This window comes from Vicugna pacos, chromosome 22, assembly GCF_048564905.1.
Source record: "Vicugna pacos chromosome 22, VicPac4, whole genome shotgun sequence".
Classification (NCBI taxonomy): domain Eukaryota; kingdom Metazoa; phylum Chordata; class Mammalia; order Artiodactyla; family Camelidae; genus Vicugna; species Vicugna pacos.
The window spans coordinates 7,583,309-7,603,389 of record NC_133008.1 but is presented as its reverse complement, the minus strand read 5'-3'; the positions used below and the strand labels follow the sequence as shown (position 1 = coordinate 7,603,389).

The window sequence follows — 20,081 nt, the reverse complement described above, 5'->3', positions numbered from 1 at the left end:
AACCGTCGTATCTTCACGAGAAATCGTCATGAAGACTGTGCAGCAGCAAGGGAAAATGTTTATGGTACCATAAATAATGTTTACATCTGTGTAGAAACGCAGGCGTGGGACGGCAGCAGCCACCAAAAACACCAGCCCACTTGGATGGAGGGATTATGGAGATTTGCTTCTTTAAAAGTTCTTTCCGTGTTGTAACATCGTCGTCTCAGTGAAAAAAAAAAAATCCTGAGGAGGAGAAGAGGCAAGATGAAGCCCTGAAATCCCCCCGCCGGGGTCAGTTTTTGCATGACACGCAGATGATTCTGCCTCCTCAGGAAGCCCTAACTAATTCCAGGATCAGCGCTGACAATCCACAGGCGCGGCAGGCGGCGGGGCGGGGGGGGGGAGGATGGGAGGGAGGCTCGCGAGGACCAGCCCCGCCCCGCCCGGTCACACCCGCCCCGCCCGGTCACACACCCCCCACCCCCGCCCGCCCGCCTTCGTCCCCGCAGGGAAGGGCTCAGGCGTACTTCCTTACGTTCCCTCGTTCCCACAGCCAGCTCGAGAGCGCAGCGTTTCCTGGCCTCGTTCACATTCCTCTTTTAATACCCCACCTGGGTGATGATGAGGACGGCAAATACAAAATATTACTAGCATCGAGATGACTGGTTACTTACTATGTGCCAGGCACTGTGCCAACAGCTGTTATCTAGTCTTCCCAAGAATACCCCTCCTTGGGGCTAAAACTATTTTTATACCCACTTACAGATGAGAAAATTGAGGCTCAGGGCAATATGTCAGGACTGGACTTGAATCCTGGTGTCAGCTAACTTCAATCACAAAGCAAGACAGCCTCTGCTTATGATCAATTTTCATGTCTAAAAAATGCAGACCATACAAAACTATAAGGACAGAAATTAGGTCAGTGGTTGCCAAAGGCTGAGGGAACAGGAAGAAGGAAGTGCCAGGAGACACATGGAGACGTGAGGAGATGGGCTGTTCTGTATGGTACTGGGATGCTGGATACAAGACTTGACACATTTGTCAAAAACTACTGGACTGTGCATCACAAAGAGTAAATTTTGATGGATACAAGCTTTAAAAAGAAAATCAGCCAGGATGTTGGAGAACCCCAGGGTGGAACGCACGCAGAGACAAACGAACCTAACTACATAAAATCGCATGATATAACCTCACTGCAGGTAGTGGGGAAGAAAACATGTAGTTAACCTAAGTCACATGGCAAAATAGGGTTTCAGTTGAGAACTGCAGCATTTCAGTTGAGAACTATAAGACTGAAGGCCATACATAAACACTGTAATCTGGTAGGTAAAGTTGTTTCTCACGGGGGTTCAGGGGGAGCAATTTTGGAATCACTTTACATATTTATTGGGGTTGAATATTTGTAGTGAATAAACTATGGGCAATTAGAGTCAAGTTTCTCACTGTCTGAGAAAAGTTAAAAATAAGCAAAGGAGGGAAGCTAGAATGAACCCTGTGATGCAGGGCTAGTCAGAGACATCCCTATGGGGTTACGTTTATGTTACACACTCTATGCATACGGAATTAATTATAGGTATGTGTGCACAGGAGGTGTACATACACACGTATGTACCTTAGCTGTCTGCAGAGAAGACCCACAGCCAATGACACCCTAGTAGCAACAAGCACAGTCAGCACCCAGATCTTGGTTTCTAAATACCATTCTCCAATAAAAGGACCCAGGACTCCTTAAAGAAATGAATGATTCTAGAGCCATGGAAGGAAAAATATAAGATAAACCTGGAATGTCTTATAGTCCAGAAAGTAAGGAAGTGCTTTTAAAAGGAGGGAGGAGGGGGAGGGTACTTCACAGAAACACAAAACCAACCTGAAAAACCTCCAGAATGGCCAAAGCTGGAACAACTTAACCAACGAAATAAATAATGTGTATTAGGTTATAATCCAAAGAATAAATTAGAAATCCACAAGTCTTGATTGGCATAAATGATTGGAGAAAGAAAGAAAGAAAGAAAGAAAGAAAGAAAGAAAGAAAGAAAGAAAGAAAGAAAGAAAGAAAGAAAGAAAGAAAGAAAGAAAGAAAGAAAGAAAGAAAGAAAGAAAGAAAGAAAGAAAGAAAGAGAGAGAGAGAGAGAGGGAGGGAGGGAGGGAGGGAGGAAGGAAGGAAGGAAAGAAGGAAGAGAAATCTTCCTTACAGAAGAATTCTGAGTGATATATGTAGATACTTCCCTGGCCAGGAGGTGGAGCTAAATTCCCCTCGCCTTCCATGTGGCTGGACTTGGAGACTCACTTGCAAAGAGCAGGGCAGGGAAAGGAAAGCAGTGAGTTCATAATGGAGGAGTCTGGCAGGTACCACTTGAATCAAGTGATCAAGGCTCACGTCACCAGCGACAGGCAGGGCACGCTGACGTCATGGACCACTGGCATGATGTCATGACAGTGGCAATCCACCGAGCGGTATTCTTCCCACACACCTATAACCCAGTCTGTCTAATCATGACAAACATGGGGCTAGCTCAAATCAAGCAACATTCTACAGAAAACCTGACCAATATGTCTCAAAATTGTCAAAGTCATTAAAAAAAAAAAAAGAAAGACTGAGAAGATGTCATAGATCAGAGGAGACAAGACAACTAAATGCAAATGTGGTCTCCTGGACGGGATTCTGGAACAGGAAAAGGACATGAGAGGACAAACTGGTGAGAAGATCTGAATCAAGTCTGTAGTTCACTTGAAGAATGGATAGCAAACCTGTTACTGCCTCTCCCTGGCTTGGCAGCTGTGCCTCCCACGAGGGCGGACCACAGGGCTCAGGGGGTGAATCTCTTTGTAGCAGCGGCCATGCCCCTCTACTTTTTTCTTGGGATTTACACTCACTTTTAACGCTCATTTACTGCTCTGTTGAAATTGGAACTGCCTTATGGCAGCTGGTTCGGCTATACTGTCCAGGTGGCAAAACTAATAAACTCTGAGTCATCCTCCCCCACCAAAAAAATGGGCGGCAAAATCACAGCACCACTTACCACTCACTGATTAAGATACAACTGTGCTATTTTCCATAACAGATTATTCTTTTTTAAAAAATTAAAGTGGCGTTCACATAACACAAAATTCACCACTTTATAGTGAACAATTCAGTGGCGTTTAGGGGATTCGTAATGTTGGGCAACCACCCCCTTGAGCTAGTTCCCCCTGTCTAGTTCCAACACATCACCATCTCTCCAAAAGGAAATCCTGTGCCCATCAACCAGTACGTTCCCTCTCCTCCCTCCTCCCAGTCATCAATCTGCTTTCTGTCTCTATGGACTGACCTATTCTGGATACTTCATATAAACAGAGTCACATAATATGTGACCTTTTGTGTCTGGTTTCTTTCACTTAGCAAAATGTTTTTGCAGTCCATCCACTTTGTATCATGTGTCAGTACTTCATTCCTTTTTACAGCTGAATAGTATTACATTGTATGGACATACCACAACTTGTTTATCCACTGATGAACATGTGGGCTGTTTCCACCTTTTGTTTATTGTCAGTAGTGCTGCTATGAACATGAGTGTATGTGCATGGATTGTTTGAGTACCTATTTTCAATTCTTTTGGGTATATACCTAGGAGTGGAATTGCTGGGTCATATGATAATTCCATATTTAACATTTTGATGATCCACCGAACTTTTCCACAGTGGCTGAACCATTTTACGTTCCCACCAGCAATGTATGAAGGTTCCAATTTCTCCCCATTCTCACCAATAGATCCTAATGGCTGTGAAGTGGGATCTCATTTTGGGTTTGACTTGCGTTTCCCTAGTGACTAATGATGTTGAGCATATTTCCATGTGCTTGTTGGCCATCGGTATACCTTGTATGAGGAAATGTCTGTTAAAGCCCTTTGTCCATGTTTAAATTGCATTGTTTATCTTTTAGTTGCTGAGCTGTTAAGAGTTGTTTACATATTCTGGATACCTACATTTTCATCAGATATATGATTTGCAAATATTTTCTCATATGATAGATCTATTCTTGATCAGAATCCTGACCACCTCCAATGGAGACACAATATGAGAGTGTTAAAATCATCTTGCAAACTGGAGGTGGTGGGAATGGTCCATGGCTTAATGCTGGTCTTGCTAGATGAACAGTGGGTTATTGTTACTCATGAATTTGACCTGGTTCTTTTTAATTCACAGTAATTGTATTCATTTTCCATTGCTGCATAACAAATTTCCACCAAGTAAGCAGTTTAAAGCAACACAAATTTACTGTCTTACAGTTTTCATGGACAGAAGTCCAGATACAGATGAACTTGGTTTTCTGCTTAGGGTATCACAAGGCTAAAATCAACGTATCATCTGGGTGTTTCTAGAGCTCTGAGTCCTCTTTCAAGCTCATGTGGTTCCTTGTGGCCTGAGGCCACCCCCATTCTCTTTCTGACTGCTAGCCAGGGGCTGCGCACAGTTCCTTGCCATGTGGTCCCGTTCACACACCCTCTCATGCTTCAAGGAAGGGTCCAATCTCTTTTAAGGACTCACCTAATTAAGTCAGGCCCACCAAGGACAAGCCGATTAGTAACTCAATCTTAGGTTGAGTGTAACTCAATCATACCATCATAATCACAGGTTCTGCATACACTCATGGGGAGGGCATTATACGAAGTGTGCTCCCTAAGGGGTGGTCATCTTGGGAGCTATCTTAGAATTCTGCCTGCCAGAGCATTGTATACAGTTAATTTTTTACTTTTCACAAATGCACTATGGTTATGTGCCATAGTTCTGTATCCAAGTGGTTATGTATATAATCATGGTTGTGTATATAAATCTAAAATTATTCCAAAAATGTTAAAAAGGCCATGTCATGGGTTTCTACTTCCAGGCAAGATGGAGTAGCAAGGACTAGATTTACCCTCCTGCCTAAAACAATATCAAAAACCCAAACAATAACAACAACAAAAATCCCACAAACAAAATATATGAAACAATAGTTTTGAAGATACAGATGTCAAGCAGGGAAAGAGAGCGATCTCAGAGACACAGAAAACAAGCGCTCTGGCTTCCTGCCTGGGGGGAGTTCCCAGGCTGCGGCACAGGGAGAGGAAACACAGGGGGAGCCTGACAGCACGGAGTCCCGGCACGTGAGGGCAGTCAGGGCGTGCAGAGCAGAGGACCTGGGAGCTGAGAGCTACACACACAGGACCACGGACATCTTCAAGGGTCCTCGCTGGGTACTCAGCAGAGCACTGGTCAGCACGTGTACATGAAGAAGTCACCCAAGGCCAGGGACAGAGCCACCTGAAAGGGTTAGAGGGAAGAGCGCCAAGCTCTCACACAGGGCTGGGAGGAGCACCTGCTGACACTGAGCAAGGTACCACGAAGGCAGGGAATAACAACCCTACACTGAGTACAGCTCTGACCCCAGGTAATGGGTCTTAAAGACAAGACCCAAAAGATCAAGCTATTCTAAAGTAGTAACTGTGACATAACAAAGCTCAAGATTGATAGAAATATAAAAATATCCACCATCCAATGAGGTAAAATTCATAATAGTCTGGCATACGATAAGAAAATACTGTCAGGAAAAGAAGCCCCACAATGAGCAGAAAAATCATAGATTTTTTTGAAGTGAAATTGAATTGAAATGAAATAATTGAAAATGACTCACAATTGCCACAGACTTAGCACACAAAGACCTTAAAACAAGGATTGTACCTGCACTGCCTACGTTCAAAAAGTTAAGCAGAGACATCAAAGATACCCAATGACCCAAACTGAAATTCTGGAGATGAAAACGATCATGTCTGAGGTGGAAAATGCGACAGAAAGGATTCAGGGAAGATCAGAGGCTGCAGAGGAAGAGATTGGCGAGTCTGAAGACAGCAACAGGAACTGCCCAAAATGAACACAGAGAGGAAGGACGCTTTTAAAAAGGAAGAGTGTCAGTGAATTTTGGGATTCAAGCGGCCTAATATGTGTGTAATTGGAGTCCAAGAGGTAGAGGAGAACAGAAAAAAAAATGTTGAAGAAGTAATGAGCAAAAACTTCAAATTTTGATGAAAACTATAAAACCACAGATCTAAGGATCCTAATGAAACTCAAAATAAACATGAAGAAAACTACGCCATGGAATAGCACAATTGAATTGCTTAAAACCAGGGATGAAGAGAAAACCTTAAAAACAAACAAAGAAAAAAGACATTGTACGAACATAGGACACTCGCCATACACTGCCGGTGGGAACGTAAAATGATGCGATGGTTTTGAACAACGGTTTGGCGGTGTTTTAGGAAGTTAATCACACACCTCTCAGACCATCCACCATTCCACTCCAAGGGAGTTACACCAAAGAGAAATGAAAGTGTGTTGCACACAAAGACCTGTACATGAGTATTACAAATAAAAGACTTTGTCTGTATTAGCCCCGAACTGGAAACAACCCAAATATCCACCAAGAGGTGAGATGGCTGAACAAACTGTGTTATATCCATGTAATACTACTCGGCAGTGAAAAAGAACAAACTGATAACGTGCGCAAATTATCGAAGAAACTCTCAAAAATTGTACCGAGTGAAGGAAACCAGACCCCCCTCCCCCGGACGAATATTCTATTCATGTGAAAATCTCACAAAAAGGGAAACCAATCACTAGTGCTAGAAATCAGTGGAACCAGCCAGAAATGCCCAGGTGGCAGGAGGGAGAGGATGGAAGAGAGACAATTCAAGGGGGCAGGAGGGGACTTTAGAGGGCGACATTCACTATCTAGACCGTGGAGATGGTTTCACAGGTGTACACGCATGTCAAAATGCAGCGAATTGCACATCTCAAATCCATGGAGTTCACTGTATGTCATATACACTGAACAAAAGCCAAAAGACAGGGATGCCCAGGTCCTGGCTCCCCGGGCATGGCCGGCTGGGGGGATGGGCATCCATCCGGGCTCAGAAGGCATCAGGTCACCAACCCCGAGCCTCAGCGTCCGCCTCAGTGCCAGGTAAACGTCCCAGCAGTGGGAGGCAGACAGTCAGGGAGCGCACCCAGCCCAGCCCAGGCGTTTGGCAGGAGCTCAGGAGCTCTTCTCTAAGGAATGTGGGTTTAATCAGTGACTCCCATTGGCATGCTGAGCGACTCTCTTTCCAAACCACGTTGGCAAACATTTCCTTAAGGATCCCTGCTCGGTCCCAAAATACAGAAGTGTGTTTTGAAAGGCTTAGTCTGCAAGTGAAATGCAAGTCTTCAGTAATCCTTAATTTGTGTTCCCATTCATTATTTTGCAAAGACACACACATCACTTCCCATCAGAACCCACCTTCTAAGGTTCACCGAGCCGGCCAGGCCCCTGGGGTGCGGGGGTGGCTTCTGATTGCGAGGGAGAGCCCTCAGGCTGCTCCCACGTGTGGCCTCCAGCCTTCTCCGCAGCGCAGCCAGGGTCTCCCCCGCAGCCCAGCCGCCCTGCCAGGCCCGCTTCAGTCCCCACACGGAGCCCGCCTGCTTCCTGCGGAACCCCGCCCCCATGCCCTGTCCCCAGCGGATATCTGGAGCCTCCCCGATGTGTCCAGCCTGACTAGATGTGGTCCAGGCTGAGCCGTGTCCCCCACCGAAAGTCATGTGTCCAAGTCCTAACCCCCAGTCCTTCAGAATGGGACTGTAATTGAGACAGGGTTTTCCAAGAGGTAATCAAGTTAAAATGAGGCCATTAGGGCGGGTCTTGATCCGACATGACTGGTGTCTTCATAAGAAGAGGAGAGTCACTGGTTAGTAATACGCACGCTGCAGTATTCAGGGCTCCCCCTGAGCACATGATATCTGGAAATTATTTTGAAATGCATGAAAAAATAAAATGCACTGGTGAATGGATAAAGGCACAAAGAGACGGAGCAAGTGAAGTGTTAATGGTGCAATCTGGGTGGGGACTAGATCTGCGCTTGCCATAAAATTCCTTCACCGTTTCTGTTTTGAAATTTTCACAATATAAAGATGATCTGAATGGCAAAGCTTAACTTTATTTCAGTGTGTCAACAGCGTTGCGGTTTCTTCTTCCAAGGATAATATTGGCATACGCTTCAGGGATATTTGGGTAACGTGCATACAAATGATGTGTGATATTTGCATGTTTATACTTACGAATAATTCAGTTAAATTATTTGCTGACTTCTGGTCAGGGGGAGCTGTAACATGGCATATAGCGCTTCAGATGTGACCTTTCAACAGCAGGAGACAAAACGATGTGTTATACACAGCACACGTGCTGCGCTGTTGTAAATAATTACACAGCTTTAAAACAATCAAGTTGAAAAATGTACTATCGCTACATGTAAAAGATGATACATAAGAAATAGCACCATATTAAATAAACACAAACTCCCATATCTAAAAAAGAGAAGAGGAAGTTCAGACAGAGACACACACAAAGGAGTGACCGTGTGAGGACACGGAGAGTGCGCAGAGCCATCTGCAGGCCAAGGAGAGAGGCCTCGGGAGAAGCCACCCTGCCGACGCCGTGACCTTGGGCTTCCAGCCTTCGGAATCATGAGAAAACAAATGTCTGTTGTTTAATGCTGCAGTACTTTGCTCCAACAGCCCTGGCAGTCTGACACGGATGGGGTCCCCGGGACACCCGTCCCATCCCCACGTTCCTCCCTGAGACTCCCCACCAGCCACAAGCGACGAGAAGCGAGAAGAGGCAGGGAGGAGGCTGAAAGGTCCTGAAGTTCTTACCTTGGGAGGTGGAGGGTGGGGTGAGGGGAGGGAGACACCAGTGAGAATATTTAGGAAGATGAGCGAGAAGAATGCACGCTGGCCACACCGGCCTGGGGCACGGGCTCCCGGGTGAAGGTCACCCGCAGGACCCTCACCCAGCTCGGCTCACCCAATCCAAGCCGAAGATGTGAGGATCACGACAGGAGCCGGACAGGGCAGCAGCAGGCCCTGGGACGGCCCAGGCACGGGGGTTAGCAGTCCTGCAGCTCCGCAGCGAGGATGGCCGGTGGCAGGGGCGGGGGGTAAGGAGGAGGGGACCTAGCCTCCCTCACTGCCCAGGCTGTCCTGGGAAGGGCGCCTCCCTCCATCCTCGCAGAAACCGCGGTCAAGCACAGACCATCACCCTTTTTCCAGAGGAGGAAAGTGAGACTTGGAAAAGTCAACTGATTTGTCCCGGGACACTGTGGCCACTTTAGAGGCAACTCCAGACTCAAACCCAGGGCGCTCAGCTCTGGGGCCCCGCGGCCTGAGCGGCTTCCAGGTGGGACAGCTTGGGTGGGGAGGTGACGAGGTCAGGCTGGTCTCACCCTTCCTGCTTCCCTCCCAGCTCCTGCGTGTGCATCTGCACGCACACGCTCACTGCCTGCCACGCACATGCACACACATTCATATACACACTCAGACACCTACGTGCACTCACACATATACACACACACAAGGGCCACGTGCGCATATGTGTGTACACCCGCTCTCATATGCACACACACCCACTAGCACACATACGCTTATGCCCTCCCACCCCTCCCAGGGGCTCACCCTCTCACACACACACACACACACACACGTCCCACTGCCCTGTAAACTTGTCCTTCATCTGCACCACAGATGGGTCTGAAGACGGGATGCTATAGGTGATAATCGCCCACATGTCACACAAAAAATCACAGCTAAATAAACGGACAGACCCTGGTTTGTGTGGGACGATCCTCCTTGGAGACCCAAAGTTAAGTATGTTTTATTTCAGTTGTCTTCTTGAAAACACCAGAATACGTTCTCATTGCGTTATGATTTGTTTCACAACGTAGAGTTGGAAGCAAATTCCGTTTCAGAAGGTCACATTACCCATTTGAAGGCACTTCCCCCCGCTCCCAGATTTTGTGGCTACATCAGGAAAATAAAGGTTTTCTCATTTACTACTGTGAGTCGAAGCAGATGTGCGCGGGGCCTCCAGCTCACCAGTGTAGTCACGAGCGTTGAGGCCGTTTGTGCCATGTTGCGTAATCACAGAAACAGGCTTATTAATTCAGTTTATTAGGTGTCGGGTGCCCTTTCACAATGGAAAAGGCCACTTAATAATCTGGGGGATACTTACACTTTTATTTTGGTCATAACCATGAATTTTTTTATTTAAATGGAAAAATCTCATTCTGCTCAACTGAGAGACTGAAAAAATGGGGCTGTGAAGCTAATTCAGTCTTTGCTTTTCTTCAACAACAAAGTCACATTTCTCCATCATTGACTCAGAGACTCAGGTACCTTTTTCACTTCTCTGCAGCCTTCACAGGGTGGCAGAATCCCAGTGGTAACAGGATCTTAAGGCCGTCCCTGTAACCACGGGACCACCTCTCCAATTAGCAAACAGAGACACTCCTTCCAGATTCCAAGAGAGCGTTCCAACGAGAGCTGACATTTGCAGGATGAGTGTGATGCGCTGGGCTCTGCAGACACATCAGCTTGTCTCGTCCCCACAGAAACTCTGAGGCAAGTACTGTCATCCCTGTTTAACAGACGAGCTGGGGAGGGTGTAGCTCAGTGCTGCAGCGCATGCTTAGTATGCACAAGGTCCTGGGTTCAATCCCCAGTACAGCCACTAAAAATAATTAGTTGATTAATTAATTAATTAGCAAGCCTAACTGCACCCCCCATAAATAAGCAAATAAGCAAATAAGCAAATAAATAAATAAATAAATAAATAAATAAATAAATAAATAAATAAATAAAATAGACATTGGAAGGCAAAAAAACCCAAAAACCAAAAAAATATACAGATGGGCAAACTGAGGTTTGGAAGCCACACAACTAGGAATGGCAGAGCTGGGGCACCTTGCACATCGGCCGCCTGGGGAGGATGAGGATGTCTACACGGGCGGGAAAAGCTGCCGCTGCTCCAAGCTAAAGTACCATTTCTGGGGGGCTGCCGTGAGGCTACCGAGAGGGCTCCGAGCTAGGCGTCAGGTCACCTGGGCTGGTCGCTGCCCCTTCTGGGAGGGCGAAGCCTGGGCTGGGGGTTTGCTAAGCAACACCACGAGGATGGACGTGTCAACCTTCCGTCCGGGGCAGGCACCCGGAGGCCCTCAGCCACTTCCCCTGTTGCCCCCAGGAGCACACTGACATGGCTTTCTTTAAAACTACAGCTGCAAACTTGCTTTTTCTCCCCCTGGCTCGTGCTTAGTGCTGAAGTATGTTTCTGGACATGATGGAGGGATGTTTTCTAAGTGCCTGCGTCAACAATGCAGATTCATCCTGATCGTACACATGGAGGAAATCGATCGGGGAAGGAGCCAGAGGTTGTGTGCAGCCTCCGGAGAACTTTACGACACCAAGTTACATTTGTTCACAGAGTCAGAAGTTGCACTGCCGACCGAGAGCCATGCCTGGCGACCACTAAGCTCTGGTTCTGCACCAAACCAACGAATGAGCCTAATTCTGAGATGAAATCTTCAGAGTTCCGCCAAATCTTATTTTAAGGGTTGATGATCGTTTGCTTTTGCTTTTGCTTTCAACAATAACAAATCCAACTAAAATAAAAGTTCAACCAGAAGACAGACTGAATCCACTCTGCCCATCATAAAACTTGAGGCGTGATTTCACAATGGTGCAAGAGTTTTGGAATTCCGCAGGAGGGTAAACATGTGTGTCATGGACAAAGTCGGATGTTCTAAAATCAAGACAAAAAACAAAGCCCTAAAAACGATCCTCTTTAGACAGTTACTCTCCATCCTAAAAAAAATAGAAGTGAGACACTTCCCCCACAAAACCACCGGCTGTACTGTGCCAACAATGATGGGAGGAGGTCTAGATGCGTGTTGATGGAAGGATGCAGATTCCACTGATGGAATCCTAAGTGGTCATGAAACAGGACCCTGGAGCAGCTGGGAAAATGTTTTTGATATAAGGCTGAAATACACCGAAGCAAGACATAAATGGTGTGCACTCTGCGGTGACGATGAGCTGCACATAAATCTGCCCGTCCATACAAGGACTGGAAGGGATCCTGCAAAAAGTTCAACAGACTTGGCCTCAGGGCGGTGGGACTATCAATACCATTAATCACGTTAAATCAACATCCATCTTGGTTATTTACATTTTAGAAGAGCTGGAAGGGGAAGGGTTGCCCAGCAGGGGTGCTATATGCCAGCACTGGGCCTGATGTCCCGGAGGAAGGAGGTGGCCACTGCCCAGCAGCAGCCGGAGCTGAGGAAGAGGTTTGAAAGAACTCTGTCTCCCACCAACGCCTATCAATGCCTCGTGGGGGGCGGGGGTCAGCATTATTGCAGGGAAAGGGGGACATATGTAGAGACCTGTAGTAAAAGAGAGGGCTCCCTGAAGGTGCAGGACAGTGCCAAAACCCTGTGGGGCCCTGAAACTGAGGGACAGCGGGGTCTGTGCTCAGAGCTCAGCCTCAGCTGCACAAGCCCTCCCGTCCAGCCCTCCCTTCTCCCCGAATCATCTCGGCCCCGCCCCACAGGCTGGGCTCCACCTTGCTGTAGAGAAGTGGGGTTCAAGGGGTGGCAGCCGCCCAAATGTTTGTGTCCCCTGTACCCCAATTCATGTGTGGGAACCTACCCCCCAGTGGGATGGTGTTAGGAGAGGCTTTGGGAGGTGGGTGGGGCCCTCATGAATGGGATTAGTGCCCTTGTAAGAGAGGCCCCAGAGAGCCCCCCACCCTCCTGCCATGAGAGGACACGGCGAGACGGTGGCCGGCCATGAACCGGAAAGTGATCCTCACTGGGCACCGTATCTGCCTGGACTTCCCAGCCTCCCAAACTGTGACACGTAAACATCTGCTGTTTAAGCCCCCGGGTCCACGCTGTTGTGTGACAGCAGCCTGAACAGACACAGACAGTGGAGGAAAGGCAACACGGAGGCGGGGGAGCAAGGGGTGCGTGTGCACTAGTGGGTATCAGTAAGCTACAAGGATGTATCGCCAGCACAGGGAACAGAGCCAACACTTGGTAATAACTATAAATAGAGCGCAACCTTTAAAACTGTGAATCACTGCATTGGACACTTGTAACTTACATAATATGGCGCAGCAACGATACTTCAATTGAAAAAAATTAATTAAATTAAAAAAAAAAATAAAGTCGGTGCCTTTCTGAATCCTTGTCCAGAGCGTTTCCTCTTCAAACTCAGGCCTCTCAAGGCCACCGGGACGCACGGCTCCAGGCAAGGCCACGGCCACCTCCTAGCACACGCGCATCACTGCTTCAGGTCAGTGGGACTTAAGGCGCCCCGACAGGCCCCTCAACCAGGCTGGAGGAGGGGCGCCTCCTTCCTCACGAGAACACTCCTCTGGGGAGAACCCTCCCTGGTAAACGGATGAAAGGGGGCCGAGGAAGCACTGCCCTGGGCTGGACGAGAAACGCAGACAAAGGGTGGACAGGACACGCCCCCCTTGTCACTCCTCCTTCCAGGGCCTCCCGCTAGCCCGAGGGGCGCCCACAGCAGGTCACCGCCTCCATCTCGGTGACATTTCTCCCTTGTAAAACAAGGACAATAACCTCTGTGTTCCACAACTCATGCAGTCGTTTCGGGGAAGTTTTAAGATTTTAAGTGGCCCTGTAACGTGTTAAGCTCACATTTTGTATGTGCATTATATTCAGAGACAGTTACGGGTTTTGATATTACCAGAGATAAACCCGAATTTATCAAGATACATAAACACCTACAGAACAATACCCACCAACTCTACTGCCCACCCCATTAGAACAAAAATCCTTTAGCTGGATTTGAAGCCACTGCGGAGGAATTTCTCCAGGATGTGGCTCCAGCTTGTCGCCCAAGCCTCTCTCTTTATTCCTTGGATGGTCATCTGCTGGGTTTTACCAGCCCCGTGTCTTCCCCCACTTCTTCTAGTAACAGTTGTCCTTTGGGAACCACCCTCCACTCCTGGTCCTTTCACTCCAGTGGGGGACACACAGGTGTGCACAGGTGCATACACACACCCCGAGCCTAGCAGATCAGAGAGGCTGCCCGGCTTGTCTTAGTGACCAGTGCAGCTAATCCATGCTGATCTTTGGAGTGAACTGGGGGAACTATGGGGACAGAGAAACTCTAACGCTGAGGACATGAGCCTGGAGCCGCTGGCAGCTGCCCGCCCACTTCACGGGAAGAGGGGGGGCATCCTTGAGAAATATGGAGCCAATACAAAGAGACACAAAATCAAGGCACTTCTCGCTGTGCCTGAGCAGACATTTCCCTGGACGTCTCAGTGACTCAAGCCAATAAATTCCCTTTTAAATTTAGCCAGGCTCGGGGAGGGTACAGCTCAGTGGTAGAGCACGTGCTCAGCACGCAGGAAGTCCTGGGTTCAATCCCCAGTACCTCCACATTGCTCCTGTCACATTGCTCTTTGAAGGCACAAGGATCCAAAGGCATCTAGAAAGGTGGACTCTAATGAGATGACGCTCAATGAGGGTAAAAGAGACACCATGCTCTGGGGACCATGATTCTAACTGCACACTCTGGAAGGGGATCTGGAGGCCACGGGGAGACATGGCTGTTGGAAAAGTCCAGGAGGCCAATGGCCAGGGGCTGCACGGGGAGGGGGAGCAGGCTGCCTGGGCACGTGGTTTCGGGGGTACTGAGCTCCTTGGTCCTCAAGCACGAGCAGCCTCTCCACTCACTGCAGGGTGATGTGCAAGTATGGGATGGAGCTAGAGAGAACCCCAAATGCACCAACCTTGACCATGGCTGGAGGGGGAGCTGGAGAGCAGGACCCTGAAGGAAACAAATTTTGTGGCTGAAGAGTTTCTCAAAGCACGGAGCAGTAAAAGGGGCATGGTTATGAAAGCTGTGGCAGGACAATGGATGACTGTCCCCTCCTCTCCCCCCCAACCCCATCCTTCTCTAGGGTAACATTCTAGGGCATCCGCCTGACACTGTTGGTTGCTCCCCAACAGCCATTCCCAGGCTCCCTTCCTCACAAAGCTGCAATTCTGTTCCCCTGGCAACGTGCCCAGACTCAAGGGATGAACCGAGCTTGGCCAAAGCCCCCTGTGGCAGCCCCATCACCCTTTTAGGGACAGGATGACGGTGATCATGGGCTCTGGTTCTGGCTGGTGGCTCTAAGGAAAGTCCCCTGACTCAAATGAAAGAGAAAGCCTCTCCAGAAGATGGCTTTTTCCTGGCCTCTTCCCTTCTGCCTTGGCTACTCTTGTGTGAAGACACATGCTTGGAGCTGCAGCAGACATCTCGTGACCGTGAGGAAAGGCCAAGAGAAAGGCAGACAGTGACGGGGCACCCAGTCGTGGCCAAGTCAAGGAACTAACCCAGGACCTGCAGGCAGACTTCCGGGCTGCTCTGGCTATGCAAGGTCATTCCATGACTGTCGTTTCAGGGACCACAGTCGGGGATTCTGTTAGTCGCCATCAAGAGCCCACTTACTGACCAACACTTTGCTCTCCATTGTCTTATTTGCTCGTCACTATGCAGGTAGCTATGATCGTCATATTAGGTCTTTTTAAAAGTTTTTTTTCCTTGTTTTTTTATTTTGGTGGCAGGGGGTAATTAGGTTTATTTATTTATTTTAATGGCGGTACTGGGGATTGAACCCAGGACCTTGTGCATGCTAAGCACATGCTCTACCACTGAGCTCTACCCTCCCGCTCTGCAATCATCATATTAGGGAAGTTGAGGAGGTTAGATGATGAAACTAGCAGACAATGGGACTGAAACCCCACGCACCATCTAGCCCTCTCTGCCTGCTGGTTGCATTCATTCTGCTTACATTCCGCTTACAGATTCATTCCACCTACAGATTCCCAACTTCAGGAGCGATGCGGCAAATCTCCCAAGCCAATGTGTAAGAGTCCGATTCAGCAATTCCAAAATATGTTTGGGAAAGGAACGGCCTGACAGTTGGCTTCTCGTTCTAAACATGCTGCTGTTCTAATAAAGCTCTCCCAAACTGTGGCCAAAATAAAAGACCAGAAAAAAAAAAAAAAGAGTGGAGAGATAAAGTAAATGTGCCAGGAAGTAATTGGTAAGAAACTTTTTCGGTTTGGGAGCCAGGAGACGTCAAGGAAATGAATGTAGCTATGAATTACGCTCCACCTCAGGTTGTGCCACAAGAACCAAACACTGGTGTTTTTTTATTAAAGCATTCACCATAGAGCCGTCCTGGTGAGTGACCAGCTGCCCAAAAAGCTACATTTGACTCTGGGTTTTAAGGTCTCTTAACCAATACATAGAGTTGGTGCCAGGGAAGGAAAGGGCTTGAATTTTATCCTGAGTCTCTGGGTTTTTCAAATTGTTTTCAAACTAATTGGTCTGGACAATGGAAGACCAACAGCCAACAATAAATCCATTGTAAGCTGGAAATAGTTTCCTCTGAATATAACTAAATATTTCTTTAATCCCTGCATTAAAATTTTTACTGTAGTGTAGTAGCTTTTTATTTACTCTAAAATTTGAGCTTTTGTAACACTGCAACTCTAGGTATAACTAATGGGGGGGGCCGATTACTGAGACAAGCTATTTAAAGCACTTTAAAAGTTTAGTATCAGATGGTTGTTTTGCATTTATATTTTGGGGTCGTACTGAAGATACTATCATTAATGACTCTTGTTCAGAAATCTTGCTTTTATGTTCTGAAGAACCATTTCTTTTCCTTTGTGCCATGGGAAGGGTCTTTAAGAATCATGAGTTATCATGACTATTCCTTTTTTGTAGCTTCTGTATCGACATTATCAGACACATCAGCCCGTCCCAAAAGAGTTGGTTCACGGTTCCATTCCCAAGGGAACAAAGACAGTGGGTCCCCTATGAACAGTGGCTTTTGTCGGCTTGTTTTTTATTTATTTATTTTTCTGACATTAAAGTTGTGTATGGTTGGCAAGGATTTTTCCCCTTTAATTTGGACATGGTTTCTGCCTCTGAAACTCTGAAAACAAGCTTGTTGGTAAAAGGACAAGCTGCAGGCACCCCCACAAACGCAACTACTTCTGCGCGGGCGGAAAGGACGCTTCGCGGAGAACAAGCAAGGACTGGGAAGCGCGTTCAAGCACAAATGTTCTTCTCTAAGAGATTTTCAGTTCGTTGTCGCTTTGTCCTTTATATTGAACCATTTTTAAACACTATCTTCACATTTATTTAAAGCCAATTACCAGCTCCCCGACGTGCCTCCCACAGCCCGCTCAGCTCAGCCAGGGACTCTCAGGGCCACCGGCCAGGCTGTGTACACCTCCCATCCCGCGACATCTGCAAGGCGAATGGCTAGGAGCAGGAGCGGACTGGTGCCCTGGGAAAGAGATGCCTCTCACGGGGGACACCCAAACAGCCAGAAGCTCGAGGCCAACCACACTCAGGGTGTGGCATCTCAGATGCTCCAAGCACAGGGCCCTCTATGCCGAGCGTGGTTAGCCAGTAGCACGACGCGCTGAGATGTGTCCTGTGCTAACGGCAGCCTGCTGAACGGTATAGAGGATTTCAAGTGGGAAATCCCAGGATTTGAAATTTTCCCTTTGCCTTTCTAATAAAGAGAGAAAGTGGGGGGGGTGCATATGCAGGGAGGGAGGGAGAGACAGAGACAGAGAGAGAGGGAGAGAGAGAGAGAGATGGAGCGAGAGAGACACTCTGCAGTAACTCCTCGGAAGCAGGATGAAGCCCCTGCAGTCTCTCCTGTAATCTGCACAGTTCAGGACTTGAGAGTCCACACTTCTCAGCTGTGACTGCGTTCCCAATACAGTGCCCCCACCTCCCCATTAGAATCCAGGACACGATTTGCAAGTCCCTTGTAAAAAGTTTCACCAGGATTTCTGACTTACGCAGTCAAAGCTTGCAGTTTATTTGTACTAAGTAAGAGGGGCCTCCTATTTGAAAGAACAGCCACAGTTACAGCATCGACAGGTAGAAATGTCACTGGCCCTCCGTAAATCAATTTAACACCCTAGTCTCTAAGGATTTGCTGAAAGATAATGGGCTGCAATTATGAAATCATCACCATGAGTTGCCAGCAGGGCTCCAGAGAGATTTCTGAAGTCTGCAGGCACTTACAAGAGGAACATAGGAAATCATTTCATGAGGCAGCAGTTTTGCCCAAAACCAAGCTGTAGATATAATGCAGGCTTAAATGAAAGAGACTAAGAAATAGATATGATGACCAAGGAGGGGTGGTGCAGTCTTCTCCCATTCCTCTAAAGAATCCAAGTTAACTCAACAATGGCTACATAGCTCAGCGCGTTAGTAGAGATCACAGCTGGGCACAATTCAGGGGAACTGGTAGCAGCAAGCCTGCCCCCCCCCACCTTGCAACACTGGGGTGCTTTTCATACTATAGTCGAGGATGCCCCTTTGGGAGTACACCTGGGAGCTTGGGAAGCCGCCTTTCCCAGGAAGAAGAGGACGGCTCAGGCAAGGGAGACCAGCACAGGCAGGGGCGCACTGGCCAGCCCGCCAGCACCAGCACCAGGTCTATGCCGAGGTGCACTGCTGCACAGAACGTGGGGGTTTTAACAAACATGATGGGCGAGGGCTCTGAAGTCCCAAACGAGGCTTCTGCTTTGAAGACACACAGCAGCAATCTTAAGTGTCACAAAGTCTCCTATGATGCTTCCGACAAACGCAAGGAAACTCAGGATTCCCTGTGTCCACACTGCCCAGGTGGAATCGACTGAAACCAGAATCTGGGTTTTCTGGCCCCGACTGCTTTTCCTTCCCCTCACCCTACCAAGCGGATGTGGGCACCCTCTCTGGTCTGGCTGCACTGGATGCGCACTGAGCCGAAGCAGCACCAAACGAGCACTACATCTCCCAGATGGAGCTGCTCTGAAACACTTTCGGGCGGGACGTGGATGCGGCAGGCTGGGCTGACCATGTCCCTCCCAGGGCCCCAGCCCTCGGGTCTGACTGAGGTTTCCCTCCACTGTGGCCGCCGCCTGCTGAGGGCCCCACGTCTCTCCAGGTGTATCAGCGTTGGGAACAGTAGGTGCCACCGGAGACAAGAGTCACAAGACACTTCCCGCAAAAGCTTTCTCATTATCCCGGCACAGATAAGGAGCCAGGCGCTTAACGCAAGCGGGAAGCAGCGGGTCCCAGCGCGCACACCCGGGGAGACTCGCCTCCAGATCTGTTATTTCAAAGTCCGCAGTCTTTTCTCCTCCGTCCCCCAAAGGCCCTTCTAGCTCGCTGTTTCCGCAGCCACCGGCCTGGGAACGCGACCCCGAGGCTGGAGCGGGGACAGCAGGACGCCCTCGGGGACCCGCACCCCCGCCTCCGCCCCCCGCGCGCCGGCGGCCTGCGAGGACCGGCGGGCCACCCCTCCTCGGCGACACAGCTCGGGGGGCACGCCCGTCCCCTTCCCCGCGCGCCGCGCCTCACCTCGCGCAGCAGGCGCTCCAGGTGCGGTTCGGCCCAGGCGGCCAGGGCGTCCGGAGAGCCCGCGCGCCGCAGCAGCGCCCGCTCCTCCTCCAGCGCCGCCACCCGGCCCTGCAGCGCGGCCGCCTGGACGCCCAGCAGCAGGCAGGCGGCCGCCGAGCCCGCGGAGAGCAGCAGGCACAGCGCGCCCAGCGCCCAGGCCCCCGCTGCCGTCGCCGGGCGCCCCGCGTCGCCGCCGCCGCTGCCCGCCAGGCCGCCCTTCGGCGCGTCGCCGCCCGCGCGCTGGCCGGGACTCATGGCGCGCTGGTGGCGCGTGGGCCCTCGGAGGGGGCGCTCCGCAGAGCCGGGGTGCCGGGCGGAGCGCGCGGTGGGCAGGCGGGGGAGCCGCGGGCACGAAGCCGGCCGGGCACGGGGCTGGGCCTCCGGGGAGCAGCGGACCGCGGCGCACGCCCCCTTCCCCGCCGCCAGCGCCTCCGCACAGCGGCCACTTTGGGCAGTTTCCTCTATGCAAATAGAGCCTGCCAGAAAAGGAGCCGGGACCCACCCAGGGGAGGAGCGGCCCGGCCGGCCCCGAGCCGCGAGGGGGCGGGGGCGGGAGGGGAGCGGGCCCCGCGGAGCCCCCGGCGCGCACCGCCGCCCTCACCTGCCCCGGGCGCCGGGCTGCTCCGACTCCCGCTGGCGACTCTGCGACTCCCCAGCCCGAGTTCCAGCTGCGATCCCAGGAGGCCTGAGAAGCACCCAGAGACTCAGGCCGTCTTCTGCAGCCCGCCCCTGGCTGCAGCATCATTCATGCTTTGCGAAAATTCGCTTCAACTTGT

General features: G+C 49.7%; 1 protein-coding gene across 1 annotated transcript in view; it reads right to left on the bottom strand.

The window, feature by feature from the left end:
• Positions 1-19,692, bottom strand: part of COL23A1 (collagen type XXIII alpha 1 chain) — a 296,887-nt gene extending 277,195 nt beyond the window's left edge. Inside the window, exon 1 of the mRNA XM_072947128.1 lies at positions 19,267-19,692. Within this exon, the coding sequence (XP_072803229.1) occupies positions 19,267-19,560 (294 nt within the window). The 5' untranslated portion in view covers positions 19,561-19,692. The remainder of the gene's footprint in view (positions 1-19,266) is intronic.
• Between the last annotated feature and the right edge of the window lie 389 nt (positions 19,693-20,081).